At 36.5% G+C, this 25,489-nt stretch overlaps 4 protein-coding genes across 6 annotated transcripts in view; 2 read left to right on the top strand and 2 right to left on the bottom strand.

Moving 5' to 3' along the window:
• The window catches only part of LOC116289351 (uncharacterized), a 65,995-nt gene extending 40,812 nt beyond the window's left edge, over positions 1-25,183 (bottom strand). Inside the window, exons 1-5 of one of the 3 annotated variants that reach the window (XM_089033175.1) lie at positions 25,089-25,183; positions 24,691-24,743; positions 2,394-2,497; positions 2,096-2,203; positions 907-1,159 (exon numbers count right to left, since the gene is read on the bottom strand). In XM_089033175.1, coding sequence (XP_088889301.1) covers positions 907-1,159; positions 2,096-2,203; positions 2,394-2,478 — 446 coding nt within the window. In that variant the 5' untranslated portion in view covers positions 2,479-2,497; positions 24,691-24,743; positions 25,089-25,183. Of the gene's footprint in view, positions 1-906; positions 1,160-2,095; positions 2,204-2,393; positions 2,498-3,782; positions 3,858-24,690; positions 24,744-24,812; positions 25,003-25,088 lie in introns of those variants that run through there. The other 2 variants (XM_089033176.1, XM_089033174.1) reach the window with 2 other exon arrangements.
• Positions 4,836-7,798, bottom strand: LOC116289355 (proteasome subunit beta type-2). The gene is made up of 7 exons (XM_031696248.2): positions 7,652-7,798; positions 7,132-7,254; positions 6,607-6,677; positions 6,039-6,128; positions 5,665-5,734; positions 5,129-5,178; positions 4,836-5,041 (listed from the first exon to the last, which is right to left on the bottom strand). Exons 1-7 carry the CDS (start codon positions 7,740-7,742, stop codon positions 4,946-4,948), a joined length of 591 nt encoding a protein of 196 aa, XP_031552108.2. The 5' UTR covers positions 7,743-7,798; the 3' UTR covers positions 4,836-4,945.
• Positions 7,825-9,952, top strand: LOC116289352 (alpha-1,3-mannosyl-glycoprotein 2-beta-N-acetylglucosaminyltransferase-like). Its single transcript, XM_031696245.2, has one exon. The coding sequence runs from the start codon at positions 7,922-7,924 to the stop codon at positions 9,155-9,157; it is 1,236 nt and encodes a 411-aa protein (XP_031552105.2). The 5' UTR covers positions 7,825-7,921; the 3' UTR covers positions 9,158-9,952.
• LOC116289354 (uncharacterized) lies at positions 10,055-13,867 on the top strand. Its single transcript, XM_089033179.1, has 5 exons — positions 10,055-10,388; positions 10,490-10,571; positions 12,371-12,739; positions 12,953-12,984; positions 13,436-13,867. The coding sequence occupies exons 1-5, from the start codon at positions 10,190-10,192 to the stop codon at positions 13,567-13,569; spliced, it is 816 nt and encodes a 271-aa protein (XP_088889305.1). The 5' UTR covers positions 10,055-10,189; the 3' UTR covers positions 13,570-13,867.
• Positions 25,184-25,489: the final 306 nt, after the last annotated feature.

Below are 25,489 nucleotides of genomic sequence, written 5' to 3'. Positions count from 1 at the left end.
GGTTCTTTTATGTCCCCCATTTTACTGTTGGTTAGGAAGGGTTGGGAGACAGGGACTATGGTTTTAAGTCCTTGTCCGAGAAGACTTGAAGGTCTTACCATTTGCAGATGTAATTACAAAGGCAGCACCTTTTCCTAAGTTATTTTAAGACCCTGAGTGTTGGTGCAATCGAGGAGTAGGGATGGAAAGTTCAACAGGAGTGTAGGAGCTACTAGGGCTTGTAGAGATCCTTCGCCTATCTGTACCATCAGGTATTTGTCGGTACGTTAGGATATCAATACATATGAGGGTGTAAAATCTGGACTAAGTGACTCTTATGACTTTCAAGGTAACAGATGAGTCGTCAGGCTCTGTGAATAAAGGCTTTGCACCATCACGTGATGGCAGCCATGAAAGGAGGCAGGAACAATTGAATCTGGTCTAATCTGATTTACATGAGAAAGAATTATGTGTGTTTACCTGGGGGAAAAGGCTCTATTGTTGTGCGCCTTCTTCCATGGCTGCCTTACGTGATAATACAAAGAGCATGCGTAACTTGTCCACGGTTTCTAGTTGAGCTGGCTCATATTTTACGCCACTTGAAGTAGTTGTGAAAGGCCCATTGGCCCTCTTCTTCAGTCGTTTCATACAAGGCTAGTAATTTACCTATTACGCATGTTCTTATATGATTTCCGAGCCCATCCCACACGGCTTACTGCCTCATCTATCTGATAATACAAAGCTTAATTTGGGAAGGAGGCGAGCTCGCGCGTTATTTTGTGCGAAAATTCCCGCCAAATCCGCAGAGCCCAATCAACATAATCCATCGAAAGGACCATTTAGTCGCAACGACATTTGTTCTGTTATCCCGACACAAAACAACGATCTCTCAAAAATGAGCGAGTTTATGACTTTGTAGTTGTTTACCTGGTTTTGTTTTGGCTTGTATTTATAGAAAGAAAGAGGTCACTGAATATTTTCACTCTGCTGTCTTTGGCAGGGTCCAGTAATATGTCGTTCAACGTCCACTGTGTTGTATAGCTTCCTGTGGCTTTATTAGTAGGACACCGAAGTAATAAAGATTGAAGAGGCCTTATTCCGTTCGTACCAACTCTATCTTGGAAGAAATTTCCAACGTATCGCAACCCGATGTGATCAATGCCCAAATATTTTTCCATCGCTAAAAGAAATAAAATAAGCTCAGTTTGTCGGGCACCGACGTGTTGTGTGGGAGGTCTTGGGTTCAAGCCTCAAATGTACCAACACAGGTTCAGGATCTTAAAATGTCTGAGTAGAAGGTGATCCCTTGGCTCTAACATTTTCTGAAAATTATTTCTTTATCGTGTAACCCATTCTAAATATTACATTGATCGTTCGATATTTCTTCCCCAGGGAGGAGGGGTAAGAAAATATCTGCAAAGGATCGATAGGAGTTACGGTAAAGGTGTACTAATACGACTTGAATTTTGACGAAACTCGCACCACGTCCCCAACCATGCGCAGGAAAGTAGAAAATAATTAGTTGCAGACAAGAGAAAATGAATTGAGAGAGGAATCAAGCGCCCCATCATGAGCACTCTTTGATGCTATTTTCAGATAGCAAATACGATTCTAAAAATAACATCAAACAGGGCCTATGATACATACATGAATACCAGAGATTCCTTCACTTAGTTTTCTCCCTCGTCCTCAATCCCCTAGAGCCGCCACGCAGGCTACTTGTTGCAGGGATTTGCAGAGCTAAACTCGTTTAACCTGCTTAAACTTGTTTCTACTTTCTGTGAGGTCTTGCGGTGCGATCTTTCTTATCGAATGCGCCCGTCACGGTCTCCGGGGCTCGTGTCCTTAATGGGGGTTTAAAGTCCAAAAGAAATGATTTTGTCCATGAAATACATATAGCGCAATGGACGTAAACAGCCACTAACGCATGAAAGCATGAAACGTAGAAGGGACTCCACTATGATGTAAATGGTATAACTGGACCTTTCCAGGGCTCCCATTTGATGAGAGTGTCCTTTTGGCCACTGCATGAAGTAATTACCCTGTATAAATAAAGGGTTTCATTCTTTTCATTCATTCTTTTTTTCCCCGATTCTTTGCTCAGAAAGATACTTACAAATTTCACACTGACTTCCCGTGAAAGCTTTGAGACAGATGCATTTTCCTTCGACACAGGACCCTCCATTCGCGCACTGAGGCGAACATATAAGACCTGGAGTTGGATCTGGAAATAGTAAGCGATTCATTGTCAGTTTCAAAGATCTCATTTATAATATTTTTCAAAATACTTAAAAGTATTATTGATAAATTATACTGAAAAATTCGCTAATAATACTAAGAAAAACTAAGTAGAGGGAGACAGCATCGCAGTAGTAGCTCATGCCATTTACGTTTTATTTTATAAGTACTCATACCTTGACAAATTGAAGGAACAGCCAACGAGATAAAAATGAGGCCAATGACCAGAATGTCACGTGATGGTCCCAGACGAGATGGCATCTTACATATAAGATACTATCTGCATAAGAAAATATTACGTGGAAACTGTTAGAAGAACTCGAAAGAAACAAAGGAATGAAGGACCTAGGTAGAAGGAACTGAGAAAATAGACACAAAATGAATAAATAAATAAATATTAATTATTAATTGGATAATCAAGAAGGAAGAAAAAAAAAAAAAAAAAAAAAAGAAAAGAAAAGAAAAGAAGAAAGAAAGCTTACCCGATGCTGCATCAAATATTTCAGGAAGCGCAGAGCCTCACGATCCCCTCCCCCAATAAAATATATGTCGTAAAGCCTTTTTAGTCCCCCTCCCATGGGGCATGCTCTGCGCTCCTTGCGATTAAGTTCAATTATTTTTCTCCTTTTACTTTAATCATTATCTAATCAAAAGGGCCCACCAAAATAAAACAAGCAAAAACTGTGAAATCTTGTAACACTGAAAAATACATTAAAATGAAACGGAATTCACCGAGCAAAAGATCAAAACTAAAATAGAAGTCTTTCATCAGTGACGAAATTATAATATCTAATATTGTAATACCAATTTTAGTCATATTTCCAGTTTGATAAAAATAGCTAGAAATAGATAAAAATAGCTAGACTTTGAATCTAGTAGGATTTTCTTTACTTCTGTATATAAAAACTTAGCATTAGTAACTATGACTTTTTTTCGACCCAGACTCGATAAAGTTAATACAAAAATGACGAGTCATAATTAGAAACAGTAGTTTAAAAAAATTTATAACCTTATCATGATAGAGCCATAAACGCACTGTGCAACTGCTCGTTGAACAAGGAAAAACCTATAACAACTTCTGAATGTCTTTAGCTTCTCGTCGAAGTAAATCGTTGGATCACTATTGTACTAAATGTAGTCCTCTAGCTTAAAAGTTACTCAGAATTCTGACCACAAAACACCTGTCGTCGCTCATAAACTCCTAAAAGATTTAGATGCAACTACATAGGATTTTAGGTCAAAGCTTTTTCTTCCCGCCAACGGCAAACATGTACCGTGTTTTTGTCGGCGTTTCTCTAAATCAGATTGCATTTTTAAAAACTTTTGCAAACTTTCCCATCAAAGACAAATATTCTTTTGTTTGTATACGTTTAGATTTTAGCCATTCCTATTTTAGCCATCCCTCATCATTAATTAACAAGAATTTTTCCACTAACTGAAGTTCCAAGTTTGTCTTAAACGAGATTCTAAATTTTCGAAGCCAATGGAGTTTGTAATTTAGTCAAATTTCAGAAAAAATATAGGCTTATATTGCTAAAAGTTAATAACTAACCATAAGAGCTAACCTTGTTTGTTGTTGTTTAAAACAGAGCTTCAGGAGTTAATTCTGGCTTGTTATTTCGTGATAAAAGATCTTTCTGGAACGATTTTCCGCATTCATGCAGCTGCAAAGCACTCGAAAGGCTTGACGTCATTCAAGGAACGGTGAAGTGGCAAGAATCGAGATTGAGACGAACTCTATATTAAAATAGACTTGATTGTCCTGAACGTGTTTGGCATTTAAGTCAATAAAACTATTAAAGATAAATGGATATCAGTAGCAATTTTCATTTATTTAAAATATTTAATTGCACGGTACTGAACAAAGCTTAGAAAAAATGTGTACTTGTGCATGTCTCCAGCCGGGTGACAGTACTTGAACTGATGATTTATGCTCTGGTTTAATCCATATTTATATATTGTTTATTTCTAATTAATATTTTCCTCCTGCGAAGACAGAAAGCTCAAACCTAAAAATAAATTCACAAAAATGTCATGAATGGATGGGTGGATAGACGGTTGAATGTGCGAATGGATATTGGATAGACAGTTTTGTTCCTTATGTTAACCAAGGTTTGACATGATAAAGAAAATCTATTGTATTTGTCGTATCTCTTTACTGTATTATGTCAGTATTGTGTGTTGCTCTTGTAGACTATTTTAATCAACTCAGTGCTACCAACGCTCTCCTGATATACTTTTGACTTATTTTGCTGCTTTAAAGTTGCTCCCCAATTGTCCCAGTTGTATACACTAGCTAAACTTTATGGAGAGCTATGACTAGGAAAATTTTTTGTAGGAGAATCAGCCACCCATTCAGTTTAAATGGGGAATGAGGTGTACCCTTTGTAACTCTACCCTTTGTGCAGCAGTTCTAGTAGGATCCTATTATCTGCGAGACACGAAGATCCTAGTACCCAAAAGAAGCCTGCCAATGTGCATGTAACTGGAAAGTGATAAACATATATCTGGTAGGCTGATTTGCAGAATTGAATAACCTATTTTGATGATGATTCTCCCTCCCAAGTAAATAGAGCCTAACTTTCTAATGGCCCTTGAAAAATAAAAAAATCTGCAAATTTTAAGTTATAATTGTTAATGTTTAATAGTTAGTAACTAGAGTCATAATAATACAGCATGGAGAATAAAGTACATTGCACGTGATAATAACAAAAAAATTGCTATGCCATCAATTTTTTGCAGGAACAGAAATATCATGGATTCCATCCTTGTCAACGATTCTCACTACAAAGTTTGGAAGACTGACGATGAATCTTTTTTGGACCTGAAAAAAAATCAAACAGTTAAAAAATTTGAAAAAAAAAAAAAAATAATAATTGCCAATGCTGTTGATTTAGGATCATTAATTCACCTCAGTTGTGACTTTCTTGAGTAATTCCATGGCTTCTTCACGGTTTATATCTGAAAGTAGTAAAAAAAGAAACAATTTATGAATCCTTTTCACCTTGAAAACAATTAATGTCTAAACACTTTCACCAGGAGCACTCTTACAAGGCTAACCAATCACAATGCAGAAGTAAAACAAAGCATCCAAACTTCAGCCAATCAGAAGTAAGCACTACTGAGGAAAGGCTTTTAGAAGTAATGCTCCATGTATGAAGAGTTTCATTCTATTTATATATTCCAAAAATGTTAGCCACCAAAAATCTAGAAAGCTGAAACATTTGAGGATAATGGGAAACATATTCATATCTAACAAGTAAAAGTTTTTGATGCAGCTTGAGGAGGCTCACAGGAGGTGAAACTGTAACTGGTAAAAGATCTCATGTCCAGCTGTTGAAACATGTAACCTCTATCTACCCATAATCCTTGCCAGTCTTAGCTGTGTAGCCTTTCGGCTTTTCGGGTGGCTAATTTTATTGCAATGAATTTCCTAATAGGCCTTACTTGGTTTGTAGTATCTGTCCATTACACTGAGAGCAAAGAAAGAACCATAACCATGAGCTCCAAAGGGAACCTGGAAAGAAAATTATGAGACTGAGCTCTAACTTTAAACAGAGAATGGTTAGACATTAACTGGTGTGAAGGGGGGAGGGTGGGGGGTTGATGGGGGACCTTTTGATTTCTTTTAAGGGTGAGCAAGTGCACAGTACATGATTTTAAAAGTAAAAAAACAAAATAAAAAGTGCTTTATCAGTGATGATGATGATGATAATGATGATGTTACCTGATGATGATGATATTGTGTCAGTAACTCAGGGTTACTGATAAACATACAAGAACCATACAACTTTATGTTTCTGGTTTTGTTTTTGCATTACCTTTGACATAGCGGCAAGATAGTCCATGTGGTACAGTTCTGGGCCATCATCACCATAGCCAGCAATTAGAAGATTGACGGAGTAAGGAGTCTGATGAAAACAAACAGGAAACAGTTGATTGATTAAGATTTAGTCAACGTACTCTTCTCAAAATTATCTACTGTAGTATGTGAGGCTACATGTAATATGAAAATATGATATAAATGCCAATATTCCATAAGAAAAATTGTGATTTCTTTTGTGTTTTCATATTGGCCTTGCATTCATGATAATTTTGAGAAGGGTCCTTCTTTAACATAAGACTGAAACCTCCTCATTTGTTGAAAATTCTCTCCATTGGGGAGAGGAATGGATATATTCTTGAAATAAATTATATACACTCCCCACCCCTTGAAAATTTCAATATAAGAAAGAGGCATATCTTATGAAAATTAAAATACACAGAATAACCCTCCTTAGGCTCTACGCATCCCTTAGAAATTCCATGGGGAAAGTGTTGATATTTTCTGGCATTGCACAATAATAGAAGAAGGGAATGTTACAAAACCCTCTTCAACTTACAACTTACCGAACTCCTCAGGGATTCAGCTAGGAATCTTCGTACATAGTTTGTAGCAGCATGTGGTGTCAGTTCATACCCTGAAAATCATACGACTCCTGATTTAAACATCAGAGAACTGCAGAATACCTCTGGAAAAAGGAGGAGGAGGAGGGGGAAACTCTGGCAACTGTGCTACAGGTGCTAAGTGTCCCTGCGTATTAGGGTGCAAACCAGGGGCATAATGAAGTCTCAATTATGAGGGAGGGTGGAGGGGGGAGCATTGTACCATTTTCATGTCAAATCCAAAGGAATCCCACATGAATAAATTCAATTTCGGTACCAAAAGAAAAAAATTATGGTTTACTACACAGATGAAGCAATAGTGCTGGGGATATTCTGCAGTTTAGCCCAAACATCAAACTTTTAGTTTCCCTGCTGGCAGAAACTCCTTTTTTCCTGAGACGAAGGTCGATGCAGCAAAAGAAAATGAAAATGAGCCTCTGTTAGCAGGGAAAGATTATCCTATACACTTAAGTAAAGATTGTCACAAACCATTTCTCATTTTGTAAAGCTGAACGTTTTTTTCAATATATTCTGAAAACTGTGCCGTATCCCCTGACTCTCCCGACACCAGCATCAGTAACTTGCTGCTTAATTTGGTCATTTTGTCGTAATCTAAAAATCAAGGAAATAAAAATCAAAAGATATAAGAAGATAAGAGGGTGTGCTTGGATGGTTAGAGTGCTGCCTGCAAACAAAAAGTCTGTAGTTTATTCCCAATTTTTTTTAACAGTAAAATAATTTTAGGATTTCATAAAAATAATTCTAAAAAAAGCATTTGAAGAAGTCAGAATCGTAGCAGAATAGAACCTCCATATCTTATAAAGTTAAATCATTTTGTCATAATGTGAAATATTGAGTTAGATTTTGTAAAACATAAAGTTTAAATTTTCCCTGAGTCATTCTTGGATGAGTTCAAACTTTCTTGACAGCTTAACTTTGGAGTGGAATTTAAGCCACTCTGCGTTGAAAATAACGCAATCCAAGACTTCAGACAGATACTTTGACTTACCATCTTTCATTCTGACAATACTTCGTCCACTAGAACTATCGCTAGCCACTAAAACGAAGCCATCTCCTTGGATTCCTATCATAAACTCCATTTTGGATTTTTTCTTTCTTGTCTTTCCTCGTGCTTAGGTCAGCGGTTATCACACTACGCGCATGATCAATCCAAATGGGAATTAAAATGGCGGACGTCTGAAAAAACACACGTCGCAAATTTTTTCATTTAAGAAAAATTAAAATGATATTTTAGCGGATAATAATACGACGATCAAGCATGAGAAGGAGAAGTTCGAATTCCATGAAAGCAGTATTCGTTGTCCTATTTGCGGTATTCATAATTATTTGCTTTTTATATTACGTCTTACAAGTGGAAAATGAGACGACAAAACCAGTTCGAAGTATGGGAAAGAATGAAAGAAATTATACTGAAATTTTCAAGAAAACATTCAAAAACAGCCAAACAACCAAAACTACTGTTTCCAAGAGGAATGAATTACAGAAAACCGCAATTCTGGTGATAGCTTGCAATCGTCCCTCAGTGAAGAGGTGCTTGGATGCACTGTTGAAGTATAGGACTGCAAAGATCGATTTTCCAATATTGGTTAGTCAGGACTGCCAACACAAAGAGACATCGGACACTATAGAATCCTACGACAAGGACGTTAAACAGATTAAGCTACCACATCTACCAAAAATAGAGGTTCCATCCAACAGGGAGCATTTTCGTGGATACTTTAAAATAGCCAGACATTATAAACTAGCCCTTGTTATTGTCTTCAATATCATGGATTATGATAATGTTATCATCGTGGAAGATGATTTGGAAATTGCTCCTGATTTTTATGAATATTTTGCAGCTACTATACCACTCTTGCACAAGGATTCAACTTTATGGTGCATTTCGGCTTGGAATGATAATGGCAAAACAGGATTTGTTAAGGGCAATGATCTTCTTTACCGAAGTGACTTTTTTCCTGGACTTGGGTGGGCTTTAACGAAGAGAGTTTGGAAAGAATTAGAACCAAAGTGGCCGGCGTCATTCTGGGATGACTGGATGAGACATCCCAACCAGCGTCATAACCGTGCTTGTATAAGACCTGAAATCCCATGGACCAAAACTTTTGGCAGAATTGGAGTGAGTAATGGACAGTTTTTTGACCAGCATTTGAGAAAAATACAATTGAATACAGAGTTCTTCCCATTCACTAAGCATGATATGTCTTATCTGATGAAGTTTAATTATGATAGAAATTTTAAGAAAAAAGTTTATGATTCAAAGCTGGTGTCAGCAAATGACGTAGTACAAGAAAAAGTGGATCTGCCAGTTGTCAGAATTGAGTACACCTCAAATAGAGAATTCATTTCTTTGGCTAAGCAATTTGGGCTTATGGATGACTTGAAGGCTGGAGTTCCTAGGATGGCATATCTTGGGATAGTTAGCGTTATGTATAGAAAGTACAGAGTGTACATTGCACCTCCAATAACCTGGACCTCCTATAATGAAGAGTAAATAGACCTCTGTAGCTTGAACACAATGTTTTCCTATTTCAGACCACTGTTTTGTTTAACAGTTGCACATGAGAAGACCCAAAATATATATACAGCTCAAACCAAGAGCCTTTTTCTCAAGAGGATGACATGTGGTGTGAAATAGGAAAGCCTTACACCCACGTCCAAGCTAAAAAGGTCTAGAGATTATGCTTCTCTCATTTAATTGCACTTTGGGGTGATACTTTAGGTTTTGTTTTCATTTTGATAGACAGAAATAGAAAGAAAATATTGCTGGTTGATTCATTTATTTGTTTTTCTTTATGGGCTTCCTGTGGTAAGACTGCTCTACTGTCTACAACAGGAAGCCCAAAATAGAGAAATTCTATAAAACCAATACATAGAAAATGATGTATAGCATACATTTTTACATTTTTAGTATGAAAATGAAAAATATACTATAACAAAGTAAAGAAAAAGAAAATGAAACTTAATTTTTTTCAGATAAAAGAAATATAATGGGATTTAGATAAGATTTTTAAAGCTACTTTGGTACGTCATTTGATATTAAGATGCCAAAAAAACTCTCCCCTCTCCCCCACAGAAAAAACAAGTAAAAATAATAATAAAATGAAGATAGAAAAAAACAAGAATTACCAGGGCTTAATAAATAACTAACATACTATAACCCATCTGTCTGTCCACCCTGCCAGATACATCGGGAAAAAATTGTCTATACAAATAGTTTGAGTCTCTTTGTCTTGTCTTAAATCTCCTTTTTGAAAAGCATTAAAAACTTCAAAATAAATTTTAATAGAAAATAAAATTAAAAAACTGAGTGAGCCGCCAGATCGAGCCGCCATTGTTAATGTTTGACAAAAGTGAAACAATGGATAACGTTGCTAGGCGACAAGTATTCGTTCCCAGGAGACAGACGTGTATTCGAGTTAACTCCACAAAACTTTCCCGTTGTATGATCATGAAGACCAAATACTCGAGGTTTTGAACGGGTTTTTGGCGAACGATCGTGTTTATAAAGACCTATGCCTATTCGATGGCAAATGGCAAAGGAAAATATGGCATAGATCCAAGGATTGCTTGTATAACTTCGCCACTTTGGAAGCATTCTTCGGGAAGTAGTGTTGTGACTTTGAAAATGAGACCACAAGCTTCTCCGTTTACTTCACTTGATACTTTCATGGCTGCTCACAGTCCACGACGATTTTGCCAAACGAGACAAAGATACCTTCTAAGTAAGCACATACGTCTATTTTCAGCATTAAATTGTATTTTTCCTAGACTTCTGAGCGTGAAATGTGGTGTTTATAAATTTCATGAATGTTTGTTCTTGCAGAGCCTTTGGGCTTCGATAAGCAAATATCAGAGTCAGGATTCGAACCTGTGGATGACGAAAAAGAAGCAAGACCGAAGTCAAGGTAAACTACACTTCAAAATATCTAATTCTCCGGTAAAATACAATTTTTCCCCCGATTTCAAAGTCCTTGCAAAGCTATCTAGGTTTTTACTACTGTGTCAAATAATAAATTACTCAGCCAAGTAATCAAACAGCCCTAGAGTCTTAAATTTAAGATATGCTGATTAACAAATGGAAAGATCTTAAATCCAAAGTCATTTTTTTTCTATGATAAAAACACTTTATTTTAAAAAGAATACTTTCATAAAGTAAGATTTAATTTGTACTTGTAGTTTCAAAAAAAGTGAACCTTAAGTATAACTATATAATTATCCACACTTCTTAAATATGTGTACAGTGTTTGATGAAGAAAGACCTTTTTGTTTACTAATTGTCTTATAGTCTTTGAGCCTGGAGTGTGCATAATTAAAAATTTTCAGTGCAATGAATTTCAGCTTCAGTTTACTCCCTTATTTCCAAAACACTTTCTTGAAGCTGAACATTACATGGACAGTCTTCTTATGGAAGGGGAAGGGAGTAAGCGAGGGTGGTTCCTTGTCCTGGAGTAAGGGCGTTGGATGGACTCATATTCAAGTATTGACTAGTCCATAGGCCTGACATCATCTGGGTAGCCTAAGTTCATATGTATATATTTTATTTCGACCATGCAATTATGCATACCATTACTTATCCTAAACTTAAAGATTGCCTGGAGCAATGTTGGTACTATTATAAATATAGGAAATACATTGTCCTGTTTTAAATTTGTGCCATATACAATTTATTAACACTATAGTTCATTTGTTTTGATACATTTCCTGTAGTTTGATTATCTTATTGTAATACACTAAGCCAGGAAAAACCTGCAATAACCATCAGTGTCCCTTTCTTAATTAGTGTGAATGTTTTGTTTTTGCGCTTACTGATGACAATAATCGTTATAATTGTTATATCCCAAACCACTAGATGGTGTTGCAGGATTTTCCTGGCTTATGTATTCAATATAAACCAAGTCAAAATATGGCAACCAATTTGAATAAATATTGTTCTGTACTGATTAGCCTCGTGTTAACGTGGAAAGTCACCGAATTCCAACTGGAATTTAGAAGTTTATTTTTGAGGAGGCAGGATAACTGGAGAACCACAAGAAAAACCCACAAAACTGGAGAGAAACTAAGCAACTCTACGGATTTTTTTTTTCATGAACTTTCTGATGAACTCTATGAATTTACATATGACAACCAGTCTGGGAATCAAACCCTGGTTGCCTTGGTGAGAAGCAAGGGGTTTCATCGCTATATGCCACCTGCAGTGCTTCCCATACAATGGTTTTGAGTAGCACATCCCACTGAGTCACAGTTTGTTTTTTCTCTCTTTTCATTAAGCACTATAGACCTCAGGGCCGGAGCCACAAATTTCTGATTGGTCTGGTTTTCGAGTACAAATTTCTGATTGGTCTGGTTTTTGAGGGTTTTTGGTTTTTGTTACATTTTTTTTCTTATATTTTCCCCCCGAAAGTTGGTCTGGTTCTTATATTTTCCCCACAAAAGTACCGGACCAACTGTACCGGTGGCTACGGCCCTGGACTTGCACTGAGTCCCTAGAGGAATCATTCTTGGGAACATAACAATGGATTTTTTTTTTGCTTAAGAAAAGACTCGCTATTGTTTTGTCCCCCAGAACAATTCCTTTATGAATTCAATGCAAGGGGTCTATACTTTTATCAAGACAAAATTTGAGACAGTTTATGGCTTAATCAAAAAATAATTCATGAAACTTCTCACAGTTCTCATGTACCTTGTTTTATTTTCTGTTCTACAGGGGTACAATAAATCCCAAAAGTATTCACCACAGCAATAGCTACAACTTCAACAAGGTCAACAGAAATAATACATGTAGTCCAAGCACCTCCACGAGTGCCCAGGACAGCAGTAGCGACCAGGAACAAGGGAGCAATCGCATCCTACCTCTTGGGAAATGCAAAATTAATGATGAAGAATTTGTAAATGGATGCGATGGTCACTCAAAATTTAAACCTTCTAGCACTTTCAGACCCACCCAAAGGCTTCCATTTACTTTTAGCCGTAGTGCTTCGATTCCAACTTCACCTAGAGATACGACAGATCTCATTGCTATAGGAACTATATCTTTGACTTCTCATCGCCAGCCTGTGCCGAAGCCACAATCAAGGTAATAGTAAAACTTGTCCCGCAAAATTGTTTCAATATGAGTGTTAGAAATCTGTTGTTGCTGAATGTAAGTGTAGTTCCAGAAATTTTGTCCATACATGCTTTGCGTACGGTGCTCAGCTGGTATGAGTGGTGTGTAACTAAAAAGATAATGTCATTGTTTTTTCATAATTTACAATTTACTCATTCAAAACCTTTTTTATTGCCTTGGTAGGTGGAAAACAAAATCAACACTAAATTTGAAAGGTAGGTAGACTGAGACCAAGGATTTTGGAACCTTCAAATTTTGTAATCACTACCCTCTGGACTGATCAAGTTGGGGCATGGCTAAAACAGTGATGGAATAGTTCCCTTCATAGTTCCTGACACCATCTTGAAAGGTAGCAGTGCCTTTGCACCGAAGCAAGACAAATAGTTAGTTTGCAATGATTGAGACCTTTTTTTAACACCTCGGACAAAATATTCACATGTCTCTATCATAGCAAGCTCACCGTTGGTCTTGCTTCGATGCAAAAGCATGGCTACCTTTCAAGATGCAGGGAAATATGAAAGGGACTATTGGAATTTAGTGAGTCTTGGGAAAGCAGGGCTTTCAGTTTGTTTTGGAGTAGGTGCCCAGGTTATTTATCAAAATTTTTAAGCTGCTCATAAATGAACTCAGATGAAATTCATCATCAGTAATGATTTTTTTTGCTAGGTTCTAGATATCCTGACCCCTTAAGTGGTGCCCCAACAACCTTCCATGCAAGGATGACCGAAATGGCCCAGCTCGAACAAGAAACCATCAAATACGAGAAGAGCAAAAAAGTCAAGAAAAAATCACCAACTTGAAAAATTTAGGGATTATTATTTGTTAAATATTTAACGTTAATTCTTGTACATACACTGTAGCATCTGTTTCGTGTAAGATATTTTGTAGCTTATTGTAGATAAAACCCCATGTCGGAATGGATATAGCATTGAAATGGCATCCCAAGGAAGCCTTGTCAATCAAGCTTGTAGAGACAATAGTATTGGACGACCGAAGTTCAATATCAAAATAACGTTTTTGATAAAAATGTAAATAGCACTTGTAAGGCTATCTTACCAATAATTTGACTGGACAACAAAGTGTCAATTTTTTTTTAAAGCGAGTTTCATTGGTTGTTTTGAGATTTTTTTAACAGCTCTATTTAATCAATGACTCAAAATTGTCTTGAATGCGAGGCTAACATGAAAATACAAAGATGCCACAAATTCCATCGAGAAAAAGCGTGATTTCTTTTGTATTTCATGTAAGCCTCGCATCCACGATACTTTTGAGAAGGGTCTATTCCATATCTGAACGCGGTTTTTCACTAATCAACAGACAAAGTTTTTACATCCTTGAAGAGTTCTCTTTAATACCACGCACCTCTAAAGCTGAACAATGTAAAAACGAAGTCAATTACCAAGGAAGAAATTTGTTGAAAGTTAGTGATGCAAAATTGACTTCCAACTCTAAATTTCACGAGATATACCGCAGGCTAATCTGATGTCTCATTGTGCAATACTAGCTGTCGAAGAATGATTTAGAGTACCCCACGCAGAACTCCGTTTTCAATGATACTATGGATGCGCATGACAGAACTCAATAAATCGTGACGTCAAAACTAAATTTCACGTGTTTGCCCCAGGCTTATCTTATCTGTCTGTCTCAATGTGCGACTTTGAAAAGATTATTGAGCGTAGGCTAACAGCTAAACTGGATCGGATGAGTTTGAATAGAATAAATTCAATCAATCGTGAAGTCAAATCTAAATTTTTCGAAATATGCCGTAAGCTAATCGCAGGGGGGTCGGCGACACGTTTCACGCATCGATATTTTTCGAATCACGCACATTTCACGAGAAGAATCACGCGTCATAGTAAACCTGGATCACGAATCACGCTCTAGATTTTGCTATTATCACGTATTACGCACTATCTTAGCCCGAATCACGCGTAGTCCCTGATCCAATACTGTGAAAGGATGATTGAGTGTTAGGCAAGAGAATATTCTCTTGGTGTAGGCGGTCAAGGCAGAAATTTATCAATGATAGATGGACGCACATGACAAACTCAATGTAAATTGTGACGAAAAAACGAATTTCACGTTGTATTCAGAATGATAGTTAGTGTGTTTGAAAACCACAGGAAGCCCAAGCAAGGTAACCTTGTACCTTATGGGATTACAGTCAACTCCCTCGGGACCGTCACTTAGTGTCCGTAATAGCGAGCGTCCGCAATAACGAGAATTAATTACGGTCATTTCTTCGTCATCATTTTTGCCGGGGATTTTGCCCCTGTCCGAAATAGCGAGGTGTCCGTTATATTAAGGTGTCCGCAAGGCGGGAGTTGACTGTATATCGTAAGAATATATATACGGCTATTTCAAAAAAGATTGAATACTGAGTACTGCGCATGCATAGTCCTACTTTTGACAATGTCACTATGATCCACAATACACTTTGGTCTTGGAAGGCGCTATTCAGTATGCAGTATTTAGATCGAAGGCTTTTGTATTAGCTTGCCATCCAGCACATTTTCCCTGATCCCCAATCCTTATAAAATGTTCGATTTTATATTCAACGCCATTTCTCCTATAGTCAACGTTATTAGCTAAAAATTTGCTTTCTTACTAATATTGAGGTGCTCGTTCCATTTCTGGTGTTCATTTTGACACAACGTCTCTTTTTACGGGGGGTAGGGTCACGTGACCTGTTGCTACAAAAGGCCTATGGAGGGCAGAAAATGAATGAATCGTGTCGCAAACTAATTTCGATTCGAGGGTTCGGAGAAAGGACTGAATGATTATAACAGGAAGGAGAAGGGAAAATCGAACGAGAATGAATTATTTTATGAAGTGGCACAACTCCTATCAATTACTTATACGCACTCTTGAAAAACAGCCCCACAATGCACTGCAATGCCAACTAGTCCCAGTTTTCCCTCAACCTCGGAATGGCCGGGGGCGTTTGCGTTGCGTAAGCCGAATTATATTTCCCTTCAATTTTGTGCTAAATCATAATCACCGTAGACGCATTAATCTAATGGGTTACCAATATGCCGTTTTATTCAGATTTTATTTTTATTATTAACTTTTATCTAAATTGGGTTCCCTGTGGTAGAATCAACAGGTGCCACACATCACCAGTAAAACATGGCTGTTCGGTGTGCTCTGAAAAAACACCTAAAATTAGTTTTTAATGAGCTGCACATTCATTAGATATGCATCTCACATGGTCTAAGGATACCAGTCAAAACACTCGAAATCGCTGCGCCGTTTGCTCGAGTGTTCTTTTGCTGATGAAAATACGTCACAACAAGGCGATATCAGATTTGTGGTTTTATCTAGAGACATTTGTGGCTAGAAACTACGTAGTGCATATAGGAATAAGGTAAATAAGTGCATTACTGTTTTACTGATTTCTTTTTTAAATTATTACCTGCAATTTGAACGCAGTTTCTAGGGTTATTACCTGTAAGAAGCTTATTACAAGCAAGGATCAAATATTTATGCGTTTCACCTGCAAAACAACTTCCTTCAAAACATTCCTATAAACGAATCTATTTTATATTTAAAGCTTTTCGAGCCCAGAACTCAGAACTATCATTGTCGTTTTCCCATTCTTATGATTCCCATTGTTTTATCTGCTCTTTTTTGTTACTCAGTTGTTACTTTTTCCTTGCGTCGTATAGAGATTGAATTTTTTGTTTCTAAGTGAGCAAACTGGTGGCCAATGGCAAATCAGGTCTCGTAAACCAAAAGGGCGTTGTCCTTGTAGTGTTTCATTATTGCATGGTTTCAGCCTAGAAATTTCCAGACAAGCCGTTTCCTATTTCGTTTTTCTAAGCCACAGTTTTTCAAAGTCCTTTCTTCTAAAGCGTATTTCTTTGGAGCAGATAAAACTGGATCCCTAGAGTTAGACGAACGATTTAAAAACATAGAGTATGTTCCAAAACACTAGATCTCCAGCTAAAACTCTGATAGTTCAATTAATTCTGACAGATATGCAAGCACAGATGGTGCGATTTTTCATTCTAGAGCTTGTTTGCATTGAGCTTGAGTGCGTTCCTGAAAAACCTATACTCGAATAACGGAGCTACAAGATAGAACTACAAGATCAACAGAATTAGTGCGAAAAATATCACTTACAAAGTTCATAAAACGAAGTTTATAAGCATATACTTTTTTTCAAACTTCAACATCGGCCTTTTATTAAGAGCACGACTCTAGCAAAGCTGTCGTAAATCTGTAAAATTACTTTTGAAATACTATAATTTTTTAGTTTATTTTTCTGCAAACTTACAGCGACACATGCATCTCATCTTGACAACGATCGATCACCAATCATCTTCGATTCGGAGATTAGCTGTCGTTAAAATGTGACAATGGTTACTTTCGAAATGCTATAATTTTCAAGATGATTTCCCCTCAAAATTACAACGATACATGTTGCCTCGTATCTTGGCAATGATCGATCAACATTGTCTTCGATTCAGAGCACGATTAGCTGTCATAAAATTGCGGCATAACATTTTTCAGGGTTCGACTAGCTGTCGTTCAAGACAGGGAAAACTAAGTTTATAAACAATTGCCAGGTTTGACATGATTTTTAGGATGATTTTTCAGCAAGCTTGCACCGGCTAATGGCTTCTCGTAGCTTGTACTCCTCAGCAGTTGATTGGCATCATATTATTATAGATTAAGAGCCAACTAGCATGGGAATTGGATGGAAAATAAAGATTATTGATGACCGTCGGTTTGACAATAGGATCTTAAAACATCGAAGATGGTACATGCTCTAAACCACTTAGAATTCAATATTCAAGAAAAAAGAAAGAATATCACTTTACAAGTATTTCCACTAATTACGACCATCGAACGTTTCATCTGTCAAACAAACACACACATCTGTGTGCCGGTGGTCCTATTCTCATAGCACACAATACCCGGAATTAAGCTGTTTCGAGGTCCTTGGCCACCAGTTTGTAGCCTCAGGAATCCTCGACACTTTTGTAAACCATGATCTAAACTCAACAGATGTTAAATCTAAAAACTGAAATTCTTTCGCTGCATCAAGGTATAAAGAATCCGACGTCGGTATAGAGCAGCGAGCGGAGTAGGAGAACCCCCTTTAATTTATAATGCACCCCATGTGATGTTAATGATCTAAGTTATCGCTTATTAATTCTATAAATAGCGTTCGGTGAGTTTTCCAGGGTGTGTTGCATCATCGAGGAGTCTAAATTGGATCTTGTGGCGCGTCGTAGCTATTCTTGGAAATGTCTTGAAACTGAGAAATGAAGGAATAACCAACTAATAAAAATACACAAATCGTTTAATAGCGAGTCGTTTGAATATTTGAATGTTTCAAATGAGTTTATTGTTGCCAACCAATTTTATTCGGTAATCTGTTAGTTCATATTCGAAGAAAGAATTAATGAACTCCACGGAGTGGAGAGGGACCGTTAACTATGGCGCTCTGATTTAGCGCCGATCACGTCGACAGCGAGGGATTCCCGCGGGAGGACAGTGGAGCGGCTCTTGGTTCTTCAAGTTAAAAGAGAATTAACGGCTTGGTTTGTATAGACAATATTTTGAAACCAAAAGCGGATTTCTTTCTTATATTTTCACCGCAAGGAGCGTTTAATTTAAAGACTTATCGTTACCCTCATACACTACACAACACGAGCACCACAACAATCATCATCACTACCATCATCACCACCACACTGTCATCAAAGCCCTGATTCCAAAGCGCATGCTCAGTAAAAATGTGGTATCGACTGACCTACAAATTCGCAGTTCCCGGCAGACTTTGGGCTCCATGTTCGCAAACGAAGGGGATTTTTAGTAGACAAATCTAAAAGTGTGCTGGAGTCAGTTTTTTTCTATTCAGACTAAACAGCCATTAGCAGCTGTAGGAGCAACAACGCCAAAATAAAGACAGCAACAGCATCATGCATCATCAATAACAACAGCAAAAACGACTCTACTCACAACAGCAACAGCAACAACAGCAAAGGAAAAGCACTGAGTATCAACAACATGCACGCAACAATCATAAAACAAAGTAACAGGTTGAGATCCGAACAGATCGTAAGAAATGGGCTTCACTTGCATGCGCCTCATTAAGTCTATATGGAGAACGAGCCATTCAATCCTAAGAAAATGAAATGATATTGTAGACATAGCCGCCATGTTGGCTTACATGGCAAGAAAACCGTACGAAATCTTCTAATATTTATTTAAATTTTTAAAAAACGTACGTAAAATATACCTAAATAATTAACTAATCCTAGGAAAGGTTATTATCTGATTTCCGCACAATAAACTTTTCCCGCCAAAAAGTACCTCGAAAACGTTGAAGGTGAACATTCTTCGACAATGCGAGTTTCGATTTTTCAGGATAACATGCTCAAAATCCTGGAAAAACGCCTTTCACACATGAAATATTGCGGCGTTTGTGGGTTGAACCGAATCTACCAGATAAATATCAACCCTAAAGATTTTCTCGTAGCGGACTGCGCACTGCTTTTAACTTTATCGGCTCGTTATACCAGACAATTCCTTTCCGAATCTTATCGTTAAAGTCACTGGTCCGTAATGTAGATGCTATCAGCGTAATTCATTGAGGATATCCAGTAATAAATCCTTTTCCCCCGTCTCAGTTTCTTTCTTATCAGCTGTGTTGTGGCTAGCTAGAGTGAAATGGCTGACATGTTGGCTCAGCATGCCATAAACGTGTTGTACTCAGTTATATCGACTAAAGTAAGAGTTCCCGACATACAGCTTTGGCTTAAAGCCCGAGACTCAAACGAAGCTTTATTTCCTATACGAACTTATTTATTCTCTTTAGAACATATAAAATGGCTCAGTAATAACTGGCTTTCCAAAATGAAGCGAAAATTCATACAAAACTACGCTTCCAGACATTTCAAGTAGAATGTTTCTATCAAGCCTGGCGCTTCTTCGCCTATAAGTGAATTTGAGATGTTTAGTCAAATCAATAAAGCTTTTATATCCCAACAAACTCATATGGCAATTTCCTAAAATCTTTTCAGAGAGTCAGTTGATTACTAAATTGATCAAAAAGCCGGTTTTCCGATTGGCTGAGCTCGATTCCCCTCCATTGCGAGTGAGAAAGCTGCTCAAAAATTGATTGACATCATGCCATAAAATTTGTAAAAACGAGATCAAATATCATCAAGGAAGCAGATGATTTATTATGACCAATCGTTGTGGAAATACCTTAGTTATTACTCATCAAAATATAAGATAAGTAATATCCGTCCCTCCTAGTACTGATTACATAAATACAACCTTGAATTCGCATTAGAAGCCTGACAAAAACCGTTACATCTGATGAACATCAAAATAGGTTGCTCACTCGGACTAGAGAGATGGAGAAATTACTTCACATATTCCCACATATTAAGCCTAGTAATGTATATATTTTAAATCAATCGTAGTGGCGAAACCACTATGACTTAAAAAAAGAATTCAAGATAAAGTTTTCCGGTTTATATGGCGCCACTAACTGACCAACAGCAGCTTCTTGGTCGCTGACGAAAAAACAAACCGAAAAGAACCGTTTTGTTTGCTAGCTCATTAACTTAACAAGAACATATTGCAGGCTTTTTGGTATTTAAAAAACTCCATTTATGTTTAGTTCTGCAATACTTGAGCAATAAAAAACAGACGTTAAAAACAAAGTAAACCCCTTGTTTTTGGGTATTTTTCACTAACTGAGCTTCAAACATGCATAAAACTCAGCTTTAAGCATAAAGCATCAGTTTGCAATGTTGTTTGCCAGACATGTTATCTCTCCACAAAGGATTCATTTTAGCAGTAATGGCATTGCGATATCGGCCGGCATAATTTCTGAACGAATTGTTTATAACTTGAACATTTTTACATAACGATGATAAATACTGAATTATTCATATTTTTAAAGCACTTTTCAGTATAAAGAAAAATGTCTGGCTTATTTAAGGTTTAATGAAACTATAAAATGGGGTAGCAACTACATAAGTTGCTTGATATACTGCGCAGATCAGCTCAATTAGACGGCAGTACAAATATATAGTCTATATATATTTTCATATGGGGTAGATAGGGCTGATTACAAGTTGAAGCCAACTACAATCGACGAGAAACCTGAATTTAAAAAATCTTCCAGCCTGTCTTGTGCTGACTATCAAATCTAGGGTTAATTAATGCTTTCAAGGTTAGATGCTTAAACTGGTGAAACTGGTGTAAAATGTCAACAGCGGAGGGAAAACCAGATTTTAAAAAATATCCCGTTGCGTTATGAAACTTTTCTGGTTGAAATCTTTGCAAATACTAATTATAATCAATAGAAGATCAGGTAAAATACTGTAAATCCAAAAAAAACCCTGAATTATTCAAGTGCCAGTTATATTCATTACCAAAATGAGTAGTATAAATACAAATGTGCGTTTGAACTTGGTCAAAAAACAATTTGTCAAGACGGTAATGAAAAGAAAGATAATTAAGGTTTATTCTTACAATAATGAGGAAGCAACAAATTAGTACAACATTTGCCAAAGCCAGTTAGCAGAAACACCAATCAACAATAAGAACTTCTTAAACAATTTCAATCATTAGGTGGAAGTTTTCTAAAGCAGTAAAAAATAATCTGACAGATGGTATGACGTCATTGGCGCATGCGCAGTAGTTTATTCGATACTTTACAAAAAAATTTATAAGGTACATCAGAATTCAGTATGTAAACATCTTTATAGGTTGTTTTAAGTAATATCAATGTACTTATTACACCGACGGTAAAGGAAAATAATCTAGAGCTAAAATTCGGGGTTGAATCAACAGGTAGACGATGCGTCTTCTTCCAAAACACGAAGAAATACCTCGCCGAGTCGATAAGAGCTTTTAAGCCATCTCATTAACACAATACGATGGGGTTTTCCGTAAACGGAAGTATATTCAGACACGCGGAAATTTACCTTGGAAAAATTATGGAAATACCCTTGATAAGTAGATTGAAATCCTGCATAGTTGTAATTTATTTTAGGTTCAGTAGCAGATAAGGTTACTGCCTGTCCAGATAGTTGAAACTAGTTATATATACTTATATACGAAGAAAATGGTTCTTATGTTTGTTTATAAGTCAATATCTAAGCGCGATATCGTTACTGCTTTACTACGCGTCATAAACATATTTTAACTAATAGATTTTAGCCTTTATTGATTTAAAATAAGCTTAATCTTAATTTGTTAGGTCTCTCTTGATTCAAAGGGTTTTTCCCCAGGTTGTCCAGTTTTCCCCCTGATCTGCGGCAAATCCCAATTGCAACACGCTAATCACCGTGCCCTGACTTTGATCAACCCAGAGGTTGTTCAAATGTTCGAAAAAATTGAGATTTTTGTTGCATATAAAAGAATAATTTAAGAAAAATTATGACAAATTCGGCGCCTCACACCGTTTTGATCGTCAATGTAAGCCATGCATTGGAGGTGATCTTCTAACCCCTAACACGGGTATATTCATTTAAAGGCTATTCTTTTAGTCCTTGAAAATAAATATACAACGCCCTAGAAAAGCTATTAACACCATTTTAAAATTTAATTCACGTAATAGATCAGAATAAAGAACTTCAATCCGTCTAGAATCGAACGAGTTCCACGATGTTCTGCTATAATTGAGGTGGCTCACCTGCTAAAACACGTAAATAAACACTACCCAGCATCGAGGCTCATTAACCTGATCAGCAAGAAAGAAATAATGGTCAAAAACAGCTGAATCATCTTCATTCTCACTTAATCTAAGGTGGAATTTTAGAATTTGATTATCTGTATAAGGGTGAGATAACTCATAAAGCGTTAGGAGTGTTATTGTGCTTTACTTCTCAGAATACAAGTTTAGCTATACGACGAAAGTCCATCAGATATACAACGAATAATAATCACGACGATTATGCAATATTTGGTCTTAGAACTTAGTATATAAGATAAATAAGACAAACATTTCGTCTTTACGCTCTTAATCTAGATGATAAAAGAATTATTAACTTTTCAGCTCGTTTCAAAAAATTGAGATTTTTTGTTAAAATCAAACCGAAATTTTGTAGATAAAAATACCGCGCGTGGGCACAAAAAAATATATTTAGGTGTCTCTAGGTGTCAATGAATATATACGTATGTGTATGTAAATACGTTTTGATATTCGGTGGGGGAAAAACATACCATATTAAGTCAAAAGTTTCTCTGCTCTCCAACAGACGAAAAAGCTAGGCTTAAGTAAACTTAATTTCACTTTCCTGTACAAAGTTAATCAATTTTTCTTAGTTCAAGTCGTATAGTTAATTTTAATGAATTTTCTTAAAATGGTAGAATTTTACATTCGTTAAGTTATTTAGAATGATGAAGAAAATTATCTACAGATTTAATTTTCGTAATAAAATAGCGATTCACAGTTATGAGTGAAACAACCTTCTTGAATATTTTTGACGAAAGCGTCTTACGAACGGCTAAGACCCTTAAATCGAAAATACGTCTTAATCAAAATAAAACTTAAACATCCTTTGTTCAACAGGAAAATCTTGCTTCCAATTACCGATGCAGAAAATAGAAAAAAGCGGTTTTATTTCAAGATGTTATGAACTCAATGTGATGCCAGTAAGTTGTTCGGATCACGTAGCAAGCCTCGTAGCTTCTATAACCCGTGGGATACCGCTTTTCATCGCTTCAAAAACGCGTAAACATTCAGTTCCTTCCAACGCAAACAGTTGACGTCACAAATGAATGTCATTCTAAACGGAGATAATTCATAACAAACTAAAGCAGAGCGAACGAGAAAGAGGTGATTAAAATAAGAACACTCTCTACATCCGCCATTAGATCGTGAAACAACAAGAATTCTCTCTCAAAAACGACAGTTTTTTCAGTTTCGTATTTTTCATTTTCCTTTAGCCAAAACTCGATATTTCACGAAATATATTGCATATTTAATACGTTTCCCGTTTAGGAGGGATTATAAATTATTTTGGTCATATCAGTCCAAATCTACGATGCGTGGTAGCTTGTGCAACAATGAGTACATCTCTGGTGACATAATGAATAAATTTAGGCGTGAACTCGGTGTAGGATGATGTATTTTAGTATTCGTAATAACAACGCTTCGATCGTCACATCCTTAAGTAACATCCCTGCATTTGCGTATTTGATAAAAATCCTTGACTAATTTAATAATCTCAAAATTGTACAATACTAAACATTGGCAAACTAATTCTGAACGTAAAAAGAAAAACGACAAAAACCATAGCTATATATTCTACTTCCTCTTCAAGTCTAGGTAGAGTTATTTAGATTTATACACGAAGGGTAAAATCCTATGAAGAAAAACAATAGACAACAGGTATAGGATTTGGTGGCGTTATTTTGTTTAACAGGTATGACCAGCGTGGGAAAGTTCGAGGACTAATTTTAGGAGAAAAGTTGCAAAACTTCATTACGACTTCATGATTATGTGCAATTTTTTAACATCAACTCCGCTTCCTATAAATGTCTGCACCCCTTGCACATTCTAATTGACGGAATTAATACATAATATATTTTAAGTAGAGCAAGTGCAAAGAAATTAGTGTCTACCAGTAGGTTAAAAAGGAGTATATTATACTGATACCAGAGAATGCCAAGTCGAATATCGTCTACCGGTCTATACTGGTAGTAACCACACGTTAAAAATTCTTGTTTTGCAAAGCCGAAAACGAAATTTCCACTACTGATATTCGTTCGATTTCACTCGTGAAAAAAAAAGTCGTCTATCCCTAAAAAGAATCGAAAGTCACGAATCATAGGATACGCACGTTTACAGATAATAAGTAATACTTTTTGAATAGCCAGTAATCTAAGTCGAAGACATGAACAAATAATCCTTAATAATCCCAACAATTGGTAGCACTCACGATCAGGCAAGTGACGTAGAGAGCCGACTAATGTAGACTGTTGGTCTGATGAACTAGAATTAAAAAAAAAACGTATAAAATATAAATTATATACAACTTTTTAGCCACCAAATTATACCTACTCTTCTAACGTTTGCTCTTGCGAAGTTTTTCAACTATACTTTAACCACTAATTAAATTGCAGGGCAATATTGGACGATTTCCGAGAGGTAAAATTGTTTGTAGTTAAGGGGAAACGTGCTTCGATCGCCGTGTGCGGTTTTGGACTTTAAAATCAGTTATCTTCGGTTGCTGTCATAGAGTTTGTGATGAACTTATCTTGAATAATTTATAGATTGAAAACTATAAAAAAAGTTGGGATTTTTCATTATGCTCGCGTACAAGTTTAGAATACTTACGAGATTTTGTAGAATTTCAAATCGAAGTACAATCTTTTTTTTAACCAAATTATCCATTGAAAATAAACGCCGTCAACGAAAGCTTTTCACACTTCCCCAACACTCGTTTACGATAGTAATAACAAGTATTAAAAACAAGAAAATGATATATAAAAAAGAAAAAAAAAACCGGTTTTCTTGGTGAAAAACTAGGCTAAATAAATATGAAGTAAAACTCGTTTTTTGTCGCTGTGATATTCTTAGGTTCTTTAATTATAGTCATCCAAAAATTGAATTTCTCTGGTCATTTTTGAGTGACCACAGTTTTTTCGGGCTATTTTTTCCTATGAGATTTTCCGAACTTAATACAGAGGCAAAACATCTGGTTCAGGTGGCAACAGCCAATCAGCATCGCGCGTTGA

Source organism: Actinia tenebrosa, unplaced genomic scaffold (genome assembly GCF_029948245.1).
Source record: "Actinia tenebrosa isolate PJP-AT-01 unplaced genomic scaffold, QUT_ActTen_1.0 PGA_scaffold1__47_contigs__length_23844297, whole genome shotgun sequence".
NCBI classification, from domain to species: domain Eukaryota; kingdom Metazoa; phylum Cnidaria; class Anthozoa; order Actiniaria; family Actiniidae; genus Actinia; species Actinia tenebrosa.
The sequence above is the reverse complement of the archived record's forward strand: the minus strand, read 5'-3'. Positions and strand labels throughout refer to the sequence as shown.

What these genes read in the sequence shown, in the direction of transcription:
- LOC116289355 (XM_031696248.2), bottom strand. Translation starts at nt 7,742, where the DNA reads ATGGAGTTTATGATAGGAATCCAAGGAGATGGCTTCGTTTTAGTGGCT. An exon ending in TATTGTCAGAATGAAAGATG is followed by an intron (nt 7,255 to 7,651) that starts GTAAGTCAAAGT and finishes CTTGATTTTTAG; the next exon opens with ATTACGACAAAATGACCAAA. An exon ending in GCTTTACAAAATGAGAAATG is followed by an intron (nt 6,678 to 7,131) that starts GTTTGTGACAAT and finishes TATGATTTTCAG; the next exon opens with GGTATGAACTGACACCACAT.
- LOC116289352 (XM_031696245.2), top strand. Translation starts at nt 7,922, where the DNA reads ATGAGAAGGAGAAGTTCGAATTCCATGAAAGCAGTATTCGTTGTCCTA.
- LOC116289354 (XM_089033179.1), top strand. Translation starts at nt 10,190, where the DNA reads ATGGCAAATGGCAAAGGAAAATATGGCATAGATCCAAGGATTGCTTGT. An exon ending in GAGACAAAGATACCTTCTAA is followed by an intron (nt 10,389 to 10,489) that starts GTAAGCACATAC and finishes TTGTTCTTGCAG; the next exon opens with AGCCTTTGGGCTTCGATAAG. An exon ending in GTGCCGAAGCCACAATCAAG is followed by an intron (nt 12,740 to 12,952) that starts GTAATAGTAAAA and finishes TTGCCTTGGTAG; the next exon opens with GTGGAAAACAAAATCAACAC.